The sequence below is a fragment of the Primulina huaijiensis genome, chromosome 10, assembly GCF_012295235.1.
Source record: "Primulina huaijiensis isolate GDHJ02 chromosome 10, ASM1229523v2, whole genome shotgun sequence".
Taxonomy (NCBI): domain Eukaryota; kingdom Viridiplantae; phylum Streptophyta; class Magnoliopsida; order Lamiales; family Gesneriaceae; genus Primulina; species Primulina huaijiensis.
Genome location: NC_133315.1, coordinates 1,958,685 through 1,978,688, shown reverse-complemented (window position 1 = coordinate 1,978,688; position 20,004 = coordinate 1,958,685). Strand labels below are relative to the sequence as shown.

General features: G+C 34.2%; 3 protein-coding genes across 4 annotated transcripts; 2 read left to right on the top strand and 1 right to left on the bottom strand.

The window, feature by feature from the left end:
* The first annotated feature begins 663 nt into the window (after window positions 1-663).
* Window positions 664-3,088, top strand: LOC140986793 (uncharacterized). Its single transcript, XM_073455150.1, has 4 exons — window positions 664-1,123; window positions 1,467-1,607; window positions 1,753-2,070; window positions 2,407-3,088. The coding sequence occupies exons 1-4, from the start codon at window positions 710-712 to the stop codon at window positions 2,809-2,811; spliced, it is 1,278 nt and encodes a 425-aa protein (XP_073311251.1). The 5' UTR covers window positions 664-709; the 3' UTR covers window positions 2,812-3,088.
* Window positions 3,089-12,603: 9,515 nt separating this feature from the next.
* On the top strand, window positions 12,604-17,262 carry LOC140986334 (U-box domain-containing protein 52-like). 2 transcript variants are annotated; one of them, XM_073454529.1, is made up of 9 exons: window positions 12,604-12,967; window positions 13,337-13,428; window positions 13,615-13,736; window positions 13,872-14,066; window positions 14,615-15,116; window positions 15,197-15,295; window positions 15,405-15,833; window positions 15,925-16,761; window positions 16,862-17,262. In XM_073454529.1, exons 1-9 carry the CDS (start codon window positions 12,802-12,804, stop codon window positions 16,961-16,963), a joined length of 2,544 nt encoding a protein of 847 aa, XP_073310630.1. In that variant the 5' UTR covers window positions 12,604-12,801; the 3' UTR covers window positions 16,964-17,262. The 2 variants fall into 2 exon arrangements, with proteins under 2 accessions (XP_073310630.1, XP_073310631.1); XM_073454530.1 differs by lacking the exon at window positions 13,337-13,428 and having other exon boundaries at window positions 12,606-12,967.
* Window positions 17,263-18,142: 880 nt separating this feature from the next.
* Window positions 18,143-19,158, bottom strand: LOC140986335 (mitochondrial import inner membrane translocase subunit TIM23-2-like). The gene has a single exon (XM_073454531.1). It carries the CDS (start codon window positions 19,019-19,021, stop codon window positions 18,467-18,469), a length of 555 nt encoding a protein of 184 aa, XP_073310632.1. The 5' UTR covers window positions 19,022-19,158; the 3' UTR covers window positions 18,143-18,466.
* Between the last annotated feature and the right edge of the window lie 846 nt (window positions 19,159-20,004).

Here is a 20,004-nt window from a genome sequence, read left to right as displayed (position 1 = left end):
GATTCTATATCTTAATTCATACTAAGATTACAGCACCATAAAATAAGAATTTTCAAATTCGTTCTTCAACTCTCAAATCCAAAATTTGTGTAGTAAATGAGTGTCCTAACAAAACATACCAATTTCAATTATTTAAAAATGATATTTAATCTTAATTTTATTTTTTAAAAAGTATATATAATCTACATTTGAACACGCATTTCCAAAAGGAAAAAAAATTGATATGGATGATTAAATTAAAGCAAGGAATATGAAGAGAACCTGTTTCTATGAAGAGAAATTTGAACTTGGTAATTACAAAATGTATCATATAATTATATATATCTTTACAATATGATGAACTCCCCAATGATAAATAACTCACTAAAAAATATTATCTAAAATCTTAGATTTACTAATGAATTCAGATAATGTGTAAAAAGAAGCAATATTTTGCCCAAAAACATGATGAATGAAGTGAGGATTTTTGGAACATCTTATAAAAATATTTAAATTTGATAAAACAGTAAAATTTATTATTTAAGTAGAACTATATATATATATATATATATAGCCCACAGATGGGGAGTAAATTAAAAGTTTATTATATTGGGCCTGATTTTAATTAGAGTTCAAAATAATAAGGCCCATTTAATTGGAGCCCATTTTTATATTGGAAAAAGGATCAGGGTTTTTGGGACTTGTTCTCCATCTCCACGCAGCTTCAACAATGGCGAAATCGAAAACCAAGAAAAATAAATCAGAAGTTGAAGAAGATGTTGGAAAATCGAAAAGCTATGAAGCCCTACAAGTCAAAATCAAGACAATCGGAGAGAACCCGTATAAAAAAATGGCACCAATAATCGGGTACTTTCCATCTGGTTATGATCCGTTGAAGAACCACAACAATTCAGAATCGGAGGCAGAAGAGAATCATTCCGTTAAGGTTTACAAGAGTTTGAACACGCGAAACCCTAAAAAGCCCAGAATGCAGCTGGTGGTGCGGGATGATGGGTCTCAAGTGAATTTCGTGGGCACAAGTTACTCAGGAGAGGCCGCGACACCACAACTGTGTAATTATGCTCTGGGGGTGTTAGATAAGGAGACTGGCGTTTTGAAAATTGTTCCGATTGCTGCCAATAGGGTAAGTTTCCGTTCTTCACTTTTTGTATTGTTTTGGTTTGATTTGATACCGGGTGAAGGTGTCGGGATAGTGTGTTGGGGGGACTTGCAAAGTGCACCTCATACCCGAATTTATATTTAGCTACAATTTGGAATTTGGCTAGTATGCGACAGTGATTCACATCTTCTGTATCAACGTGCATGGATGCATCCTATATAAAAAGTTTTCACTCCACTGTTATATCACTATTACAAATGTGGTACGTGAATTATTATAACAAGAACCGAGATGGTGTTAGTACTTACCCAGTTACTGATTTTACAAAAAAAATTCTTATGTTGTATGCACTTGGTCAATCGGGCAGATATTTAGGTTGGAGCCGAAAATCGGAGAGTCAGAGCAGCCTGAAAATGAGTTCCACCAGGTTGAAGAAACGGCTGAGAAGAGGGCCGGTAAACTTAGGACTCTCACTGTCATGTATTCGACAAAGACAAATATTAGACGGGTATGGTTCTTTGTTTTATTCATGCAACCCCTGATGGCTGAGAAAGGATTCAGAATACTTGAAAGTTTGGCATGAGTCGCGTGTATCTTATTTTTTATGTTATGTTTCCTTTTTCTTTTAATGTTGTGATTACTTTGGATATCAGGATTTGAAACTTGATACCCTAAGGCAGACAGAGGATCCAGAAACTCAGCAGGGTTTGGACAATAAATTGAAAGAGATCAAGATAAATAAAGAGGCATTACAAGCCATTGCTTCTACAACTAATGCTCGCAATATCCCACCGTATGATTTGGGTGCCACCACATCAGACATGGCATATCCATTAAACAAAATAATTTTTGAAGGGGAGTGGGACTACCTTCTTGATATCTTTGAACATACACAAGCAGGGTCAGAAGTGAACCCTGATGTTTACCCTAGTTTTGTATGTAACAGAATTCAGAAATTGAAAGAAGTTGAGGTAAGGATCTACACACGAGTTTATAGTGTATAGGCTTCTGAAATATGTGCACACATATATTTTTCTTTACTAGCATAATCGGTGATGCTTCATCTCCCAGGTTAAGACATGTGATTTAAGTAAGTGCCTGTTTTATATGAACTGCAGATTCCATAATGGACCATCATTCTGTGAAGGAATTTAGTATCTTGTTTAAAAAAAGAATGAATGAAATTGTCTTATTTGTGCAACCAACCTATGATTCTCGAAAAAATATTTGTAAATTAGCATTACATCACTTTGAGGTTATGTTTATCTTAATTGTTCAAGACTTCAAGTCCCTTTTTGAATTTGCAGGATGAGGAGGAGAAAAGACAGATGGCTGGCATATTGTCGTACATCACTCATCTCATCAAGTTCAAGGACAGAAATTCCATGGATGGTGTATCATCTGCAAAACGTCACAAGTTTCCCAGTATCTTCTCACAGAAGTTTTCCTCCATGTTTGGTTCAAACCAAAGGAGAATCCCGGATGAAAAACAGCAATTGCTTATTAGTTATGTCCTGGTACTCTCCATGTTTGCTGACAATTTTCGGTCGGACCCTTCGGATATAGCCAAAGATCTTCGGATGAACTCAATCTCATTAAGACCACATTATGAATACTTGGGCTGCAAGTTTGTTCGTGACAATAAAGCGTTGTTTGCGACCCTTCCCCTCCCGCTAGAATTTCATACTACGAAAAGGAAAAGGAGGAGGTAAGGCAACATTTGTTTCGAGTTTCATATGTGATCCACATTTTATAGTGAGAATTAGCGAAAAATGTTCGAGTGATTCGAGATAGTAGTTGTCTGGGTGCATGAGAAATGATAGGCTCGAGTGGTGTTTGGTCCCTAGAGTTGCAGTAACTTTATTACCGGTCTTGAGGTTGAATGGATGTGCTGCAATTTTGTTTATCTCAGGAAGAAAACAATGAAACATTATTACCTATTGTATGCAAACATATATATATAATTCTCAATGTTTTTGATTCACTTTATCATGCACTAAACTTGTTATACTCACACTCACACGCACACTTGACAAATTTGGTATTTTTAACTAGACTAGAAGTGATTATGACTATGAGTGAATTTTGGTTTAGTTACATGATTAAATACACCAAATTTATATTATAGTATAATGCTTTAGCTTATTAGAGTCAGTCATTACTTTAGGTGTGGCATGGAACACAATTTATTTCCAATTTTTTCTCAACATTATATATGATACGTAAATTTCATCATGTGTATTTGTTAGTACTGATTTCAGCATATTACTTTTCAAACCACGTGTTTGTAAACTTAGATATATTTGACATATTTAAAAGATCATTAATTTTATATAAGTAAGAGGGTTGTGTGCTTTTTGGATTTTAAGGGGACAATGCTAGGGATTATGATATGGTGGCTTCTATGACATAGAATGTAAAGGAGATGTGAAATATAGCTCTCTGGCAAATGATACAACATAAGTTTGGTTTCCTATCCATTCAAACAATCTGATCGCCACTCTGTCGAGGGTCAAATTATTCTTAGTTAATGTAAGTAGTGTTGTGAAAAAGTAAAAATTTACGGTAAAAAGTAAAAATCTCAAACTCTTAAAATTATCACACTATACACTTTATAATATTTTTCTCTCAACTCAATTGTGATTTTCTTCACAAATGAGAGATCTATTTATAGAAAATTTTTACAAATAATCCAAAAATAAAATACATCATTACCTACATCATCACACACTAATTTTCAATATTCAACACCTAATTTTACCTAATTTTCAACATTCAACATTCACATTTTCAACACAAATATTTTTCACATTTTTAAATAATTTTTCAACACTCCCCTTGTGATGATGATCATAATGATTGTCTTCATTACATGTTTTTATACTACATCGTTAAAAACCTTACTATGAAAAACCCATTGGGATAAAAAACCATAGTAAGGGAAAAAGAGTGCAGTCACGTAAACTCCCCCTCATGTTGACACGAACAATTCTTCACAAATTTCGTAGATTGCGCATCCCAATATTATATATGTGCTTTCTGAATATTGTCGTAGGAAGTGCCTTTGTGAAGAGATCTGATGAGTTTTCACTTGATTGAATGTGACGAACATCAATACATTTATTCTTCTCAAGCTCCTTGGTGAATGCGAAGAACTTAGGAGGAATATGTTTAGTTCTGTCGCTTTTTATGTATCCTTCTTTCATTTGAGCAACACATGCAGCATTATCTTCATATAGTATCACAGGCTTCTCGTCGAATGATAATCCGCATGAGATTTGGATATGTTGAGTCATTGATTTTAACCACACACATTCACGGCTTGCTTCATGTAGTGCAATAATCTCGGCATGATTTGATGAAGTTGTTACAAGTGTTTGTTTCTGTGAACGCCAAGAAATTGCAGTGCCTCCACGAGTAAATACATATCCAGTTTGAGAACGTGCTTTGTGTGGATCAGATAAGTATCCAGCATCGGCATAACCAATTATACTTGGACTAGCATTTTTTGAATACAAAAGTCCCAAGTATGTCGTTCCTCGTAGATAACGGAATATATGTTTAATTCCGTTCCAGTGTCTCTTTGTTAGATATGTGCTAAATCTTGCCAATAATTTTACGGCGAAAGATATATCAGGCCTTGTACAATTTGTAAGATACATAAGGGCACTCATATCACTTAAATATGGTACTTCTGGACCAAGAATATCTTCATCATCTTCACATGGACGGAATGGATCCTTTTCTATGTTTAATGATCTAACAACCATTGGAGTACTTAAAGGATTTGATTTGTCCATATTAAAACGTTTAAGGATCTTTTCTGTATAATTTGTCTGGTGAACAAATATTCCACATTCTTTTTGTTCAATTTGTAAACCCAGACAATACTTGGTTTTTCCAAGATCCTTCATTTCAAATTCTTCTTTCAAGTATGACACAACTTCTTGAATTTCCTTATTTGTTCCAATGATGTTTAAATCATCAACATATACAGCAATAATTACGCATCCGGATGTTGTTTTCTTAATGAAAACACAAGGGCATATTGAATTATTTACATATCCCTTTTTCATCAAGTGATCACTTAGCCTATTATACCACATTCTGCCGGATTGCTTCAACCCATATAATGATCTTAGTAATTTCACAGAATAACATTCTCTGGGTTTTGAACTTTGTGCTTCAGGCATCTTAAATCCTTCAGGGATTTTCATATATATATTACTATCAAGTGATCCATATAAGTAGGCTGTAACAACATCCATAAGACGCATTTCTAAATTTTCAGATACTGCCAAGCTAATCAAATACCGAAACGTAATTGCATCCATCACAGGAGAATACGTTTCTTCATAATCAATTCCAGGCCTTTGAGAAAAACCTTGTGCAACAAGTCGAGCTTTATATCTTACTATTTCATTTTTCTCATTTCGCTTTCGAATAAAAACCCATTTGTATCCAACAGGTTTTACACCTTCAGGTGTAAGGACTATAGGTCCAAAAACATTACGTTTATTTAGCGAATCCAATTCAACCTGGATGGCATCTTTCCATTTTATCCAATCCTGCCGATTTTTACATTCACCAAAAGATTTTGGTTCATGATCTTCATTATCATTTATGATGTCGATTGCCACATTATAAGAAAATATATCATCAATTTCTTCTATATCTTTTCGGTTCCATATTTTTCCAGTATTAATATAATTGATAGAGATTTCATGATTCTCGTCAGTTTGTGGTTCTGACAAAACATTTTCATCATCATGTGTTTCTTCAGGAACATCATTCTCTATTTTGTGATCATTATGTGTTTCTTCAGGAACATCATTCTCTATTTTGTGATCATTGTGTTTCTCTATGAATTTTCTTTTTCGAGGATTTTTATCCTTGGAACCAACTGGCCTTCCACGCTTCAGGCGTTTAATGACATCATGACTATCTTCAATTTGTTTCTTCGGAATTTCAATTCGAGCAGGGGCATTTGCAGCATGTATATATGATTTAGTTACCCCTTTTGTGTCTGCAAATGCATCTGGTATTTGATTTGCTATTCTTTGCAAGTGCACAATTTGCTGTACATCTTTTTCACATTGTTTTGTTCTTGGATCCAGATGTAACAATGATGATACATACCATGTAATTTCTTTTTCGGTATGTTTCTGTTCTCCCCCTAACATTGGGAAGATTTCCTCATTAAAATGACAATCAGCAAAACGTGCTGTGAACACGTCGCCTGTCTGTGGTTCAAGATATCGAATGATCGATGGACTATCATAACCAATATAAATTCCAATCTTTCTTTGAGGTCCCATTTTCTTTCGTTGAGGTGGTGCAATAGGCACATACACCATACATCCAAAAATTCTCAGATGAGAAATGTCTGGTTCTTTACCAAATGCAAGCTGCAATGGGGAGTATTTATGATATGCACTTGGTCTGATGCGAATTAATGAAGCAGCATGTAAAATTGCATGTCCCCATATAGAAATAGGGAGCTTTGTTTTCATAATCATTGGTCTAGCAATCATTTGCAGACGTTTAATCAATGATTCAGCCAATCCATTTTGAGTATGTACATGAGCAACAGGATGCTCAACAATGATTCCCATAGACATACAATAATCATTGAAAGTCTGGGAAGTAAATTCACCAGCATTATCAAGTCTAATTTTCTTGATTGTATAATCGGGAAATTGATTCCTCAATTTTATTATTTGAGCAAGTAATCTTGCAAATGCAACATTTCGAGTTGACAATAAACATACATGTGACCATCTGCTGGAGGCATCAATCAATACCATAAAGTATCTGAATGGTCCACATGGTGGATGGATTGGTCCACAAATATCACCCTGAATACGTTCAAGAAACATTGGTGATTCAGTTTGGATTTTGGCTGGTGATGGTCTTATAATAAGTTTTCCAAGAGAACATGCTTTACATTGAAACTTATTATTCTGAAAGATCTTCTGGTCTTTCAATGGATGACCATGTGTATTTTCTATAATTCTTCGCATCATTGTTGAACCAGGATGTCCTAATCGATCATGCCAATTGGTTAATATTGAAGAATTATCAATTACCATGTTTGATTCAATGGGACGTATATGTGTATAATGCAATCCAGTAGGGAGCATTGGTAGTTTTTCAATCACATATTTCTTTCCTGATTTATATGTGGTAAGACACATATATTTCTCATTCCCTTCATTCATTGTTTGAGTATCATACCCATGGGAATATATATCATTAAAACTCAACAAATTTCTTTTCGATTGTGGTGAATATAAAGCATCATTGATCAAAAATTTTGTACCATTAGGTAACAAAAATTGTGCTTTACCACATCCTTTAATCAAGTCTACAGGACCTGATATTGTATTCACCGTTGTTTTTGTTGGTTTTAGTTCCAAGAAATATCTTTTATCTCGGAGGATAGTGTGCGTTGTACCACTATCGGGTATGCAAACTTCAGCTTTGCTCATAGCATTTTCCATATTTGAACTTCAAAAAATATGCAATGAAAAAAAATTAATGACAATACATATTTAAATATAACACATATCATAATTGTACAATAAAACATTATCATATAAATACATGAAAAATAAATTATTGTACATTTATATTCTACCACTATATTGTTCATTTTCAGAGAAATCATTGAGAAAATCTGCAGCATCAATATTGTTCATTTCTATCCCACCAACATATTGATCATTTCCAGAGAAATCATTCATAAAATCAGCAGCATCAAAATGAGTTGAATCACTCAAACGGTCACTTCGCTCAGTGAAGTTGGTCTCCTTTTCTTTCCCCTTTATCGATTCTTTATAAAGTTTGCAAAGATGCTCAGGGGCTCGACAAATACGAGACCAATGTCCTGGAGTACCGCATCTGAAACAAGAACTTTCAAATCTTTTCGAGTGATTTTCATTAACACTCATGTTTTCTTGATGCCTTTTCTGTGGATGGTTTGGGACGTTATTTTGAGATGAGTTATAGAAATAACTATCTCGATTATTTTCAAAACCACGGCCGCGTCCACGACCACGACCACTTCCTCGTCCACGTCCACGTCCACGACCTCGACCTCGACCTCGACCTCGACCAAAACCTTGTCTTTGAATTTGATTTTGGTTTCCAGGTTTAAATTCATTTTTACTTACAGCATTTACTTCTGGAAATGCTGTTGATCCAGTGGGTCGGGACTGATGATTTCTCATTAATAGCTCGTTGTTCTTTTCCGCCACAAGAAGACAGGCGATGAGTTCAGAATATCTCGCAAATCCACGCACTCTATATTGTTGCTGTAGTGTTATATTTGATGCGTGAAACGTGGAAAATGTTTTTTCAAGCATTTCCGATTCTGTAACCTCATGTCCACAAAATTTTAACTGCGAGATTATTCTATACATCGCTGAATTGTAATCACTGACTTTTTTAAAGTCTTGGAATCTTAACATATTCCATTCATCACGGGCGGTCGGAAGTATAACTTCCCTTATATGTTCAAATCTCTCTTTTAATCCTTTCCACAGAGCCATGGGATCTTTTTCGATGAGATATTCACATTTTAAACCTTCATCAAGGTGTCGTCGTAAAAATATTATAGCTTTTGCTTTTTCTTGTGATGAAGATATACCATTTTCTTTAATGGTCTCGCTTAGACCCAATGACTCAAGATGCATTTCTACATCAAGCGTCAATGGCATATCGTTTTTCCCAGTAATATCAAGAGCGATGAATTCGAGCTTTGCCAAGTTTGCCATGGTGGTACTAAAAATTACGATGCATTTTATTAGTTAATGAATATTGCAATACAAAGTAATGGATAAACAACAAGTACAAGTATTCGTAAAAATAAAGAAAACACACGAGGAGGATATTCTCCGATAAATACAAGACTGGTGAGTATGATAACTAAAATAATTAAAAATAACATTGTGAAAGCCATCTTCTTTTTTTCTTCGAAAATTTGATTAAGAATAATTTTTAGAGAAGAAGAGAAAGTTGGAGTGATTGAATGTATTTGTGAGATTGTATTTATAGAGCAAAAACTAGCCGTTTTGTTACCGTTTATTACCGTTGGTGTATAAGAAAATAAATGTATGTATTTGTATAATTTTATGGTAATAATATGGTGTATATAATATTAGTCATATTTAAATAATTATGTATATCATATCACATTATTATAATTAGGTGTCATAAGTTATTTTGTTTAAAAAACCTTATAGGCTTTTATACTTGTCGTATCCCTTACCGGGAGTGTGGGATGTCGTCTTAACATCCTCCCAGGATTTATAACAAGTTTTTGAAAAAATTATTTTTATTATTTCTAACAATAACATTATATTATATATTACATATATAAACAATAAATAAATAACAGTAAAATAAATATTATTACTTTTGTTACCTTTTTCTTCTGTTCGGAGCTTGGAAAAATATGGAGGACTTTTAGAGCTTCGTGCTGATAACGTGTTGTGAAAAAGTAAAAATTTACGGTAAAAAGTAAAAATCTCAAATTCTTAAAATTATCATACTACACACTTTATAATATTTTTCTCTCAACTCAATTGTGATTTTCTTCACAAATGAGAGATCTATTTATAGAAAATTTTTACAAATAATCCAAAAATAAAATACATCATTACCTACATCATCACACACTAATTTTCAATATCCAACACCTAATTTTACCTAATTTTCAACATTCAACATTCACATTTTCAACACAAATATTTTTCACATTTTTAAATAATTTTTCAACAAGTAGTTATATATATGAAAATAGTTTTATAATTTTAATATTTTAAAAAAATAATTCTATTTTAGATTTATTTTTAGAAAAATTTATGTTTTTTGGTGAAAAAAATATTTATTATTATTTTTAATGTGTGTAAATAAAATATTGATTTAAAAAATTGTAATTAATAATTTACTCAATTAAATATTAACATTTTTATTTTTTATATCTTGATAAAAAGATAAAAACAAAATCATATTTTAAATTTGATAAAAAAAAAAACAAAGTGATAAAGTGGAGATTTAAGAAGTGGAGATAAAATGAAGATTTAAGAAGATATATTTGATATTTTGAAGAAGTGAAATATGAAAATAAGTTTTTATTTTTAAAAAGGTGGGGTATTCTAACTTTTTTAAAACAGTTTATAAATTGTCAAACAACTTATTTTGACAGCTTATAAGTTGTTTGTAGTTTATTTTACCAAACAAATTATGATAGTTTATATAAGCTCTAAAACAAGTTATAAGTTGTTTTTTAGAGCTTAAAAGTTCTGTCAAACACTCTTTTAAGAATTTGAGGATTACAATATGGTCATAATTGGGACGGGTGGGTCATTGTGGATGGATTGTAACTTAGACACCGGTCTTACGAAAAGAAAAAATTTATAAAATAACTTCGGTCAACTATTTAATTAAAAAAATGACCTCAATGTTAAAAAAACAAAATATTCCTAACGATTTTATAATAGTTTTTGCCTATTTTTAAATATCAACAAAAAGCTAGCGCTATAAAGGTCGGTTCCGAGGCTCACCAAACACGATACTATCATGTGCTAATATGAGCACATATGGAAATATGCCACAAACAAATTATATAAAAATAAAATTCATAACATGGATTTTAAATCAATCGATTTGAAATTCATTTATTTGAAATCCCTTATTTATCAAATTCTTTGTTTGGATGAAAATGAAATTTCAAAATAGAATATAAAAAATTAATTTGAAATATAATATTTGGCTAAAATCTTTGAGAAATTCAAACTATAAAAACTTTAATATATTACTACTTTGAAATTAAAATAAATATTATGATAATAGAGTAATAGTTTCAAATTCGAATAAATGGAATTTGCTTAGGATTTTTAATTTGGACAAAAATTATATTTAAATAAAATTCTAAGAACGTATTAACATTTTTCAGTATTTTTAATTTGGACAAATTTATATAAATAAACTTCTAAGAAAGTATTAACATTTTTCAGAACAAATATTTTAAAAGTAACAAAATTTCCAACATTCAATCCATCTTAATAAATATCTAAGTGCGGAAAAGATTAAAAAAAAAGTGCAACTAAAAATTGCAATCTGGTACTTGGTAAAATAAGTTTTAAAAAATCACACACACAAGTAAATTCAAACCCAACTAATTAAATTGACTTATAAAAAAACAACTAAATTCCTCGTCGAGCTCAATATTCTTCGAACATTTGGATTGCTAAAATTGCATATTTTTTTTAGCAAATCAAATCATCGTTCGATTGCATTTCAAGCAGAAAATTGTCGAAGATTGAACAACTCTTTGTAATTTTATGGAGTGTTTCCTCTCCACTCGTTAAGATGATATCAAGTTTCTCTGAAATGTGCAACAAAACCAGGACCATATGTATATCGAGCATCAATTAGATAATATTCACCTAAACACAGTTTATAAAAAATATATAATTAGTATGCAAACTTACTTAAAAAACATATATCAACTAAAGCTCCAACTGCCTTCTGGAATTCACCATCAATTAGTTTAAAGAACAACGGTACAAGACAACATATATAACTATTTTGAGTTTTACCAAGAATCATTTCAACTTCTCGATATTTCTCTCACTCATATTCTACTTGATTGTTGGTTGACGTAGAGCTTTCCTATTTTCAACACCATCCGCAAAATTTTATGAAATTGTCTGCTAATAGTTCCTTCCGATCGTCCAAATATTGCTCTAATAGTACTATTTTTTTTTACATGTCCAATAATATGCAAGAAAGGTGCCACAATTTCTTCCAATGTTACATTTTTTGAAGAGTAGGTCTTTTGTGATACTGTCTCACGAATTTTTATCTGTGAGACGGGTCAATCCTACTGATATTCACAATAAAAAGTAATACTCTTAGCATAAAAAGTAATTCTTTTTCGTGGATGACCCAAATAAGATATCCGTCTCACAAAATACGATTCGTGAGACCCACACAAGTTTTTGTCTTTTTTGAAACAACTAAATCTTCTTCAGAACACAATATATTACACAACCTATTGAATCCTCTATTTGTGACACATAATTGGGTTATACAAGTGGATTCATGACTCAAACATATCATCCAAATTTATCTTTGACGAGCCTTTATATCATAATCACTCGCTGACATATCTTCGTAGTGAAAATCAATTTATTTTATACATAACTCAAACAGAGTTTTAAAACAGTAAAGTAACGAAATAATTTTTTTTTAAAAAATTTAAATGAAATGTACTTTAAAAAAATTATGTTGTCAAATATAAAAGAGGGCAAAAACTTGTGTGAGACGGTCTTACGGGTCGTATTTTGTGAGACAGATATTTTATTTGGGTCATTCATGAAAAAATATTACTTTTTATGCTAAGAGTATTACTTTTTATTATGAATATCGGTGGTTGACCCGTCTCACAGATAAAAATTCGTGACACCGTATATAAAAGAGAGGTGGAAATTCTTATGACTTGACAACACCGACAATTTAGTTGGCCCTCAAATATAGTCAATCAACTATTTGACTAAATTGTTGCTTTTAATTGTGAACCGGTGCCGCTTTAACTCCGGTGCATGCATGGCTGACCTTCCACGGTAGCGCCACCCAACAACAGCCATTTCCAGCGGCGTGTTGTCCAGCGCAACCACTCCTCCGCCGCCCACATGGCAAATCATTATCGTGAAGAGATGACGATCATTTCCTCAGCGGTGGCAATTGACAAAGACAAGAACAGCCAATTCGCCGTCAAATGGGCCATCGACAATTTAATTCTAAAGGATAATAGACTCATCCTCGTACATGTCAGCAGCCAACCTAGTTTTCACCTCCGTAGGTTTTCTTCCTCCTATTTTTGCTGTAACAAATAATCTTGTAGTAAAAACTAGATAGTTTTGCGCATAACAAATTTATGACTTCAAGGAAGAAAGAATTGTTCTCGGGATTTTTAGCCTCTGCTCTTGGAAAAGATCAGTTTTTTTTCCCCAGCATGAGAAGGAAGATGCAAATCATGATCTTTGACGTTGTGCTAAAAAAAAAAATTAATTTGGATGAAAGTTGGCTAGTATCATTCAAGAATTTTACAGTATGCATGAGATCTTTGTCACAATCATATTCAAATACATTTATGATTCACAAGATTTCAATTTAATTTAATGATAAGGTTCTAGCATTTTGAAGCTATTGTTTGATGTTGGGCAGAGGATGGTATGATAAAAGAAGGCCGCGCCCTTACTCAAGCCGAAACACAACAATTATTCCTTCCATATCGCAGTTTTTGTGCTCGAAAAGGGGTAATTATCACAATTATTTGCATAAATTTACATGATGAAGAGTGGATCGAGAGAAGGGGTAGGCAAGAGCCACAGATATATAGGCATTATAATGTATTAGAAATTGAAGCTTGTCCCACCTATTTTGTGTATATAAGCTTCATTTCTTGCAGATGATGGATTTTTACACTAACGTAATGTCTTTAGATTATAGCAAAGGAGGTAGTTCTTCGAGACCTTGACATTGCAGGCGCGCTTACTGAGTATATCGTCGCTAACTCCATCACAACCATTGTTCTTGGTGCTTCTAGTCGAGGCGCCATTTCACGGTATATACATTTACCTGCAACACGTTGTCCTAAAAAAGATGAAGAATCGTACATTTTTTAATTGAACCTTATCAAATACGTACATGCATATATGATACTCTCACCTGGTTTTAATATTTCTTCGGTGATTCACAGGGCATTTAGAAATACAGATGTTCCGAGTTCGATAGGGAAATCTGCACCAGATTCTTGTACAGTTTATACTGTATCGAAGGGAAAAGTGTTGAAAATCAAATCTGGTAGCGAACCTTCCACTCCCACAAGTGCAACTAGTTCAATGCCACAGAATGTTTTCTCACCTCATTGTCCAGATTCTGCAAAATTTCGTCGGTAAGTTGACGATACTTTTGATTCTTTTGTTGGATTCACAGCAAACAATATGTTTATACCTGAATTGGGATTATACAATTGTATGTATTCTTATAATAGAGTAGATTCGCTCAAAAATAGTATCTTTTAACGTTAATAATGGCCCCAGATGGTTGTTATCCACCAAGTATTGACCACGTTACGTTTAGTTACACAAGAACCAAACGTGATTAGATCAAAAGCATGCAGATGATGTCTGAGTCACTCAAAGTGGCAATGGCATCCCTCGGTGATTTCAAAATGGATCCAGATCAAAGGGTGTAGATCGTTGTCACATCAATGTGAGAATTGATGTGATATCATCTAGACCATCATTTGGTCATTGCACAGTGGATCCATACCAAATGGTGCAGACGGTGCCATATCACCGATAGTGATGGTGCAGCATCATCACCATGCCAAATCTTTCAGAGTGATTATGTAGAATTGTTTCTGGACCATCATTTGATTCTTTCCTACTGTGTCGGACAAGCATATTCTATTTATGGATTTTGAACATCTTATTTTAGTCAAGGAAGTTGGAAAAGTGCTGTCTCCGAGTTCTCATTTAATGATGGAAGCAAGAATAATTCACCGCTGAATAGTAGAGATTATCTGCAAACGACTCCAAGTACAAGGCTCATGCGAAGTAAGATCCCCCTTCAAAACTCGGAAGAAAGTAGTGGATCTGTCCACACGGCCCAGTGGGAAAAGTGCAACAAGAGTAAGAATCCCACATATGTGGAATCAGAAAACAGTAGTTACGAGTCTTTACCCTATGGCAGCAATCACAACTCACCTTTCAGTTCATTGACTAGTGGGATTGAACCTAGAAACAAGCATTCTGCGATCCAGGAGTCGGTGACAAATTTGAATCTTCGGGTCCGAACCAAGGAGACTTCAACTCATTCTTTGTCTGGATCGAGTAACAATTCTGGAGTTCCAAGTTTTACCTCTGATGTCTCCTTCGAACTTTTAGACCAGCCTCGATCTTCAGATTCAACAAAGAGCCCCAAATCTCCTCAAGCAGCTGTGAGTTAAAAAAGCTTCAACAAATTTTGGAAAACTAAACAATTTGACGCAAATGCAACATCATTTACTGTGTATTCCAGGAAACAGAGGACGAATTGAGAAGATTGAACGCAGAATTGAAGCAAACCATAAACATGTACAATGCTGCATGCCAGGAAACTGTAACTGCTAGAGAGAAGGTAAATTAAGTTACAAAATAAACCGTGTATTTTATTGATAAAAATAAAGTACTGGAAATAGTGAAGCATCCCATAATATGAAATTAACTAACAAATTTTTTTAATGCAGGCAAGAGATAATGCTCAGGGGAAATTGGAGGAATGGAGTAAGCTAGAAGATGCTAAGCAAGCGCAAAAGGCAGCATTGGCCATTGTGGAGAGGGAGAAGCAGAAGTGTAAAGCTGCAGTTCAACTAGCACAAAAGGCACAACGTATAGCAGAATTGGAATCAGTCAAGAGAAAGCGTGCAGAGATGAAGTTCAAACATGAGGCCGAAGAGAAGCAGAAGGCAATTGATGCATTAGCCCGCTGTGTGATTCGATATAGAAGGTACTCAATTCATGAAATTGAAATTGCAACAAAGAACTTCTCTATCTCGCAAAAGATCGGTGAAGGGGGATATGGGCTTGTTTATAAAGCTACTTTAGATCACACACCTGTTGCTATAAAAGTTTTGAGCTCAGATATATCGCAAGGTCAAAAGCAATTCCAAAGAGAGGTATTTCTTCATTCAAGTATAAAATAGTGAATCGACACTGCCACGTGTAAAAGATCACATAATTTATGTCATGTTTTCTTATATCCGACAGGTTGAGGTGTTGAGTCAGATGAGACATCCCCATATGGTAATCCTGTTGGGAGCATGTCCCGAGCATGGCTGCCTCGTGTATGAGTACATGGAAAACGGAAGCTTAGAAGACAGGCTTAATTGCAGAAATGGCACTCCACCTTTATCATGGAGCATTCGTATCAGAATAGCCGCAGAAATCGCCACTGCTCTTAATTTTCTTCATCAAATGAGACCAGAGCCACTCGTTCACCGTGACCTTAAACCTGCAAACATTCTCTTAGACAAAAACTTCGTGAGCAAGATTAGTGACGTTGGCCTATCAAGGCTTGTTCCACCCACTTTGGCTGATTCCAGTACTCAGTATCACATGACAGCACCAGCAGGAACATTCTGTTACATTGATCCAGAGTACCAGCAAACAGGAATGCTGGGAACAAAATCAGACATATATTCGTTAGGTGTAATGCTGCTGCAGATCATGACAGCCAAACCTGCAATGGGCCTAACACATTATGTTGAGAGTGCTATAGAGGAAGGTCATTTCGCTGACATTCTAGACCATAAGGTGAAAGACTGGCCTGTTAAGGAAGTTTTATCCTTGGCTAAATTGGCCTTGAATTGCTGTGAATTGAGAAGAAAAGACAGGCCAGATCTTGATTCCGTGATATTACCTGAATTGGAACGGCTGAAGGAGCTGGGATCAGAAGTTAAAGACGAAAACAAATTTTATCATGTGTATTCACAAGATAAAAGGTTTGCACAAACATCACCTTCTAGCCATGTTTTTCTGAAGGAATTTGGTGGTACGAATTTTCATCATAAAAGATTTCAACAAGAAAGCTCGGGTTCAAGTCAGGTCAGCAGGAAATTTATATCAAATGTAATAGATTTTACTATACTAGCATCACTTCATATATATTAACGCAATAACGAAGAGTGTTTTCATGTTCAACTAGGAAACAACGAACAGCAATCCTGAAATCCAAATGGAAACTTCTCGCATTTACACATCTGGAAGTGGAAGCGGCACTAGCACAACACTAGAAAATGTGGATTAGTTGGGAAATTCTTAATCATATGTTCATACATCCCTCTGAATCAAAGTCTTTGTTATGTATCAGACGTGAGTGACATTAAGAGCATGACTGCTGCGCACTTTTAGTATTATAAAGCCTACCTTGCAAAGACTCTGCATGCAAGTTTACTTTCCATTTCTAAATTCTAGGCTCATGGGTGTTAGTTGTTTGTGTCGAAAATAAACTCGAGAAATGCTATCTAAAGGTTTATTTTCATCTTATTAACTCAGTCAAATGAATCATCAAACAGCCTGACATACTGCAATTAGAAAAGTAAAAAAGAAAACTTTTTTCAAAGAGACTAAATAAAAATTTTATATATAAAACTATCTCAAATTTTAATAGTTATATTCCTGTTATTTTACAACTGTTGACCAACAACCATAAAGTCTTTTGAATCCATTATTTCCAATTCTTTGACTTCTGTCTATCACTGTAACTAACTCAAGTTTGCCAACAGTTTACACATGTTATTAACTAAGAACCAATCTTATTCAAATTGGTAGATTTCCATAACCACGCATTCACCACAGTGTCCGAGGCCATTGATGTGGAGATTTGTGCAGCTCCCATGCACATGAAATCATGAAACTGCAAAATTCAATCACCAATTCTTTAAAAAAATTTATACCTTCATATATCCAGCATAAATGAATCACTGAAATCTTATCTAATTACGTCATTCATACAAAGAAATGCAAGGGGGTGATACATATTTTGGAACATAGAATATGGAGAGTACTGAATCACCATTCACCAAGCTACCAATGCAAGAAAGAGAATTTCATCAGGACAAAGGTGCACATGAATTGCCAGTCATAAGAAAGCTCAGGAGACAATATGCTCCATTCTACGTGCAGACCCCCAAAATGTCTCTGCGAAGAAGAATCATTCAAACCAACCGGGCAGAATTCTACATCAGCGACGTCCCTTCAATTGTTGATCATCAAATGTAACATAAAAAAAAACTGTATCCCTGGACATTTATCTAGCCTTTCAAGTGTGAACATCTGAATCACGTTTGACTGCTATTTAGTGATTTTTGAGCAGTGTAACACTTGAATATAAAGGTTATAACAAGTGAATGAGCTTTCTAATAGAAAAATTACCGGGAAAATCCACTATCAGAGAGGAAAACAACATTGAAAATGCACACAAACAAAAGAAAAACACCAAACATTTCCATTCATACATTTGTCCTCCAAAGAATTCAATGAAATGGAGGATCTGAATGGGAAAACATAATACTCCCGTCCAACAAATTCATGGGCCAAAATTCATAGATTACCATCTAAATGAGTTCCAGGAATTTATTCAAAAAACCATGTCTTCTACATGCTAACAAATATTACACTCCATGTCTATGAAATTAATTGCTAGATACTACTCAAAACTGCAGCTTCATGAATTCAGAGAGAAAAATCTTCCAATTTCTTGATTACTCGATGCGATCATCACAATTGTCCGAGAAAGAAAAAAATTTAATCAAATGGGCACGTAACGCTTCAACACCTGCTTCCCCGCAACAGCAATCCCCACAATCACGCCACCTATGGCTCCGGCCACCGCCGCAGACCTTGGTCCCGCCGCCGCCTTGTACAGAGCTCCAGTCCCCAACCCCGCAGCGACACTGTTGATGACGTCATCCGAATCCCTAATCGCCACCATTCCACTCTCAAGAGCCGCATACATCAACCCTATAACACCGCATCGATTACCCACCTGTCGACCCGTATGGCCCGATCCGTTAAGAATCCGATTCACTTTCAGCTTAAACGTATCGGTCTGCTCAATGGATTTAACTCCGGACACAAGACCCTTGACAGCGCCAGCCGATGCGCCACCAAGGTACCCGATTCCCGTATAATACGTGAGATTCTCCCCCCAGGATCGGCGCTGAGCGAGCGACTCTTCTTGAAACAGGTATTCAGGGGAGGTGGGGAGATTGTATACGGATTGGTAAGGGTTGTAAAGTCGGCGAGTTGAATCGTTTTCGTCGCTATTGGTAGATTGATTTGGAGCTCGAGGCTGGTACGCCATTGATCGCTCGTTCTAGGGTTTATGCTCAGGTGGAACGAGGTGCGGAGGAGCGGCGATGAGTTCTATTTAGGTTTTCGCTGCGCTCCCCAGTCGATCTCTGCGGTGAATTGTCCAAGGGGGATGAGAAAAATTCATTAACATATTGTTTTCCAAAACATTATTTTATAATAATTTATATAACACAAATTATACAACTGTTGGTCAACTACTGACACCTCAATTTAGGAGTAGTTTCTTTACAGACAATCTCACAAATTTTTATCCGTTAAACGGATAACACTATCGATATTCACAATAAAAAATAATACTCTTAGTATAAAAAGTAATAATTTTTCATGGATTACCCAAATAAAATATTCGACTCACGAAAATGATCCGTGAGACCGTCTCACAAGAGTTTTTGTGCAAGTTATGAATATACTATTCGATTTGCATCGAGGAATTTCAAATTTATAAGTATATTTTTATTGTTTAAATAAATAAAATCATAAATTTCAAATTTATCATTTACATCTCTATATAATATTTCATCTTTATAAAAATGAAATTCAAGTTAATCAAATAATAGTGTCATTTGAATTCCATTATATTTTGTATTATTATAAACAATAAAAATAATCGAAATGAACATGTTTCAAATTCATCTTTCCAACCACATTCTACTATCGTTGTTTCAATTCATATTAGTTGTAATTTGCACGAAATCAAGGCAAGCTGCCGATAAGTTTTAGTATTTTGAGTTTTTTTCTTCATAAAATATCTCACTTCCATTATAAATGAATAGATATTAGTTCCATCAAACTTTCTTCTTCTTGTCTTTTCTAAAGAAAAAAATTCTTTTAAGTTTTTATCATTTATACAACTAATTTGAATTCCAAAATACCAAAATACTTCACATAAAACTTTATTTTAATTACAATTTTACGTCAAGAAATCATATGCATGTGACTAATGGTTACTGAAAAATAAAAAATCTACAAGAA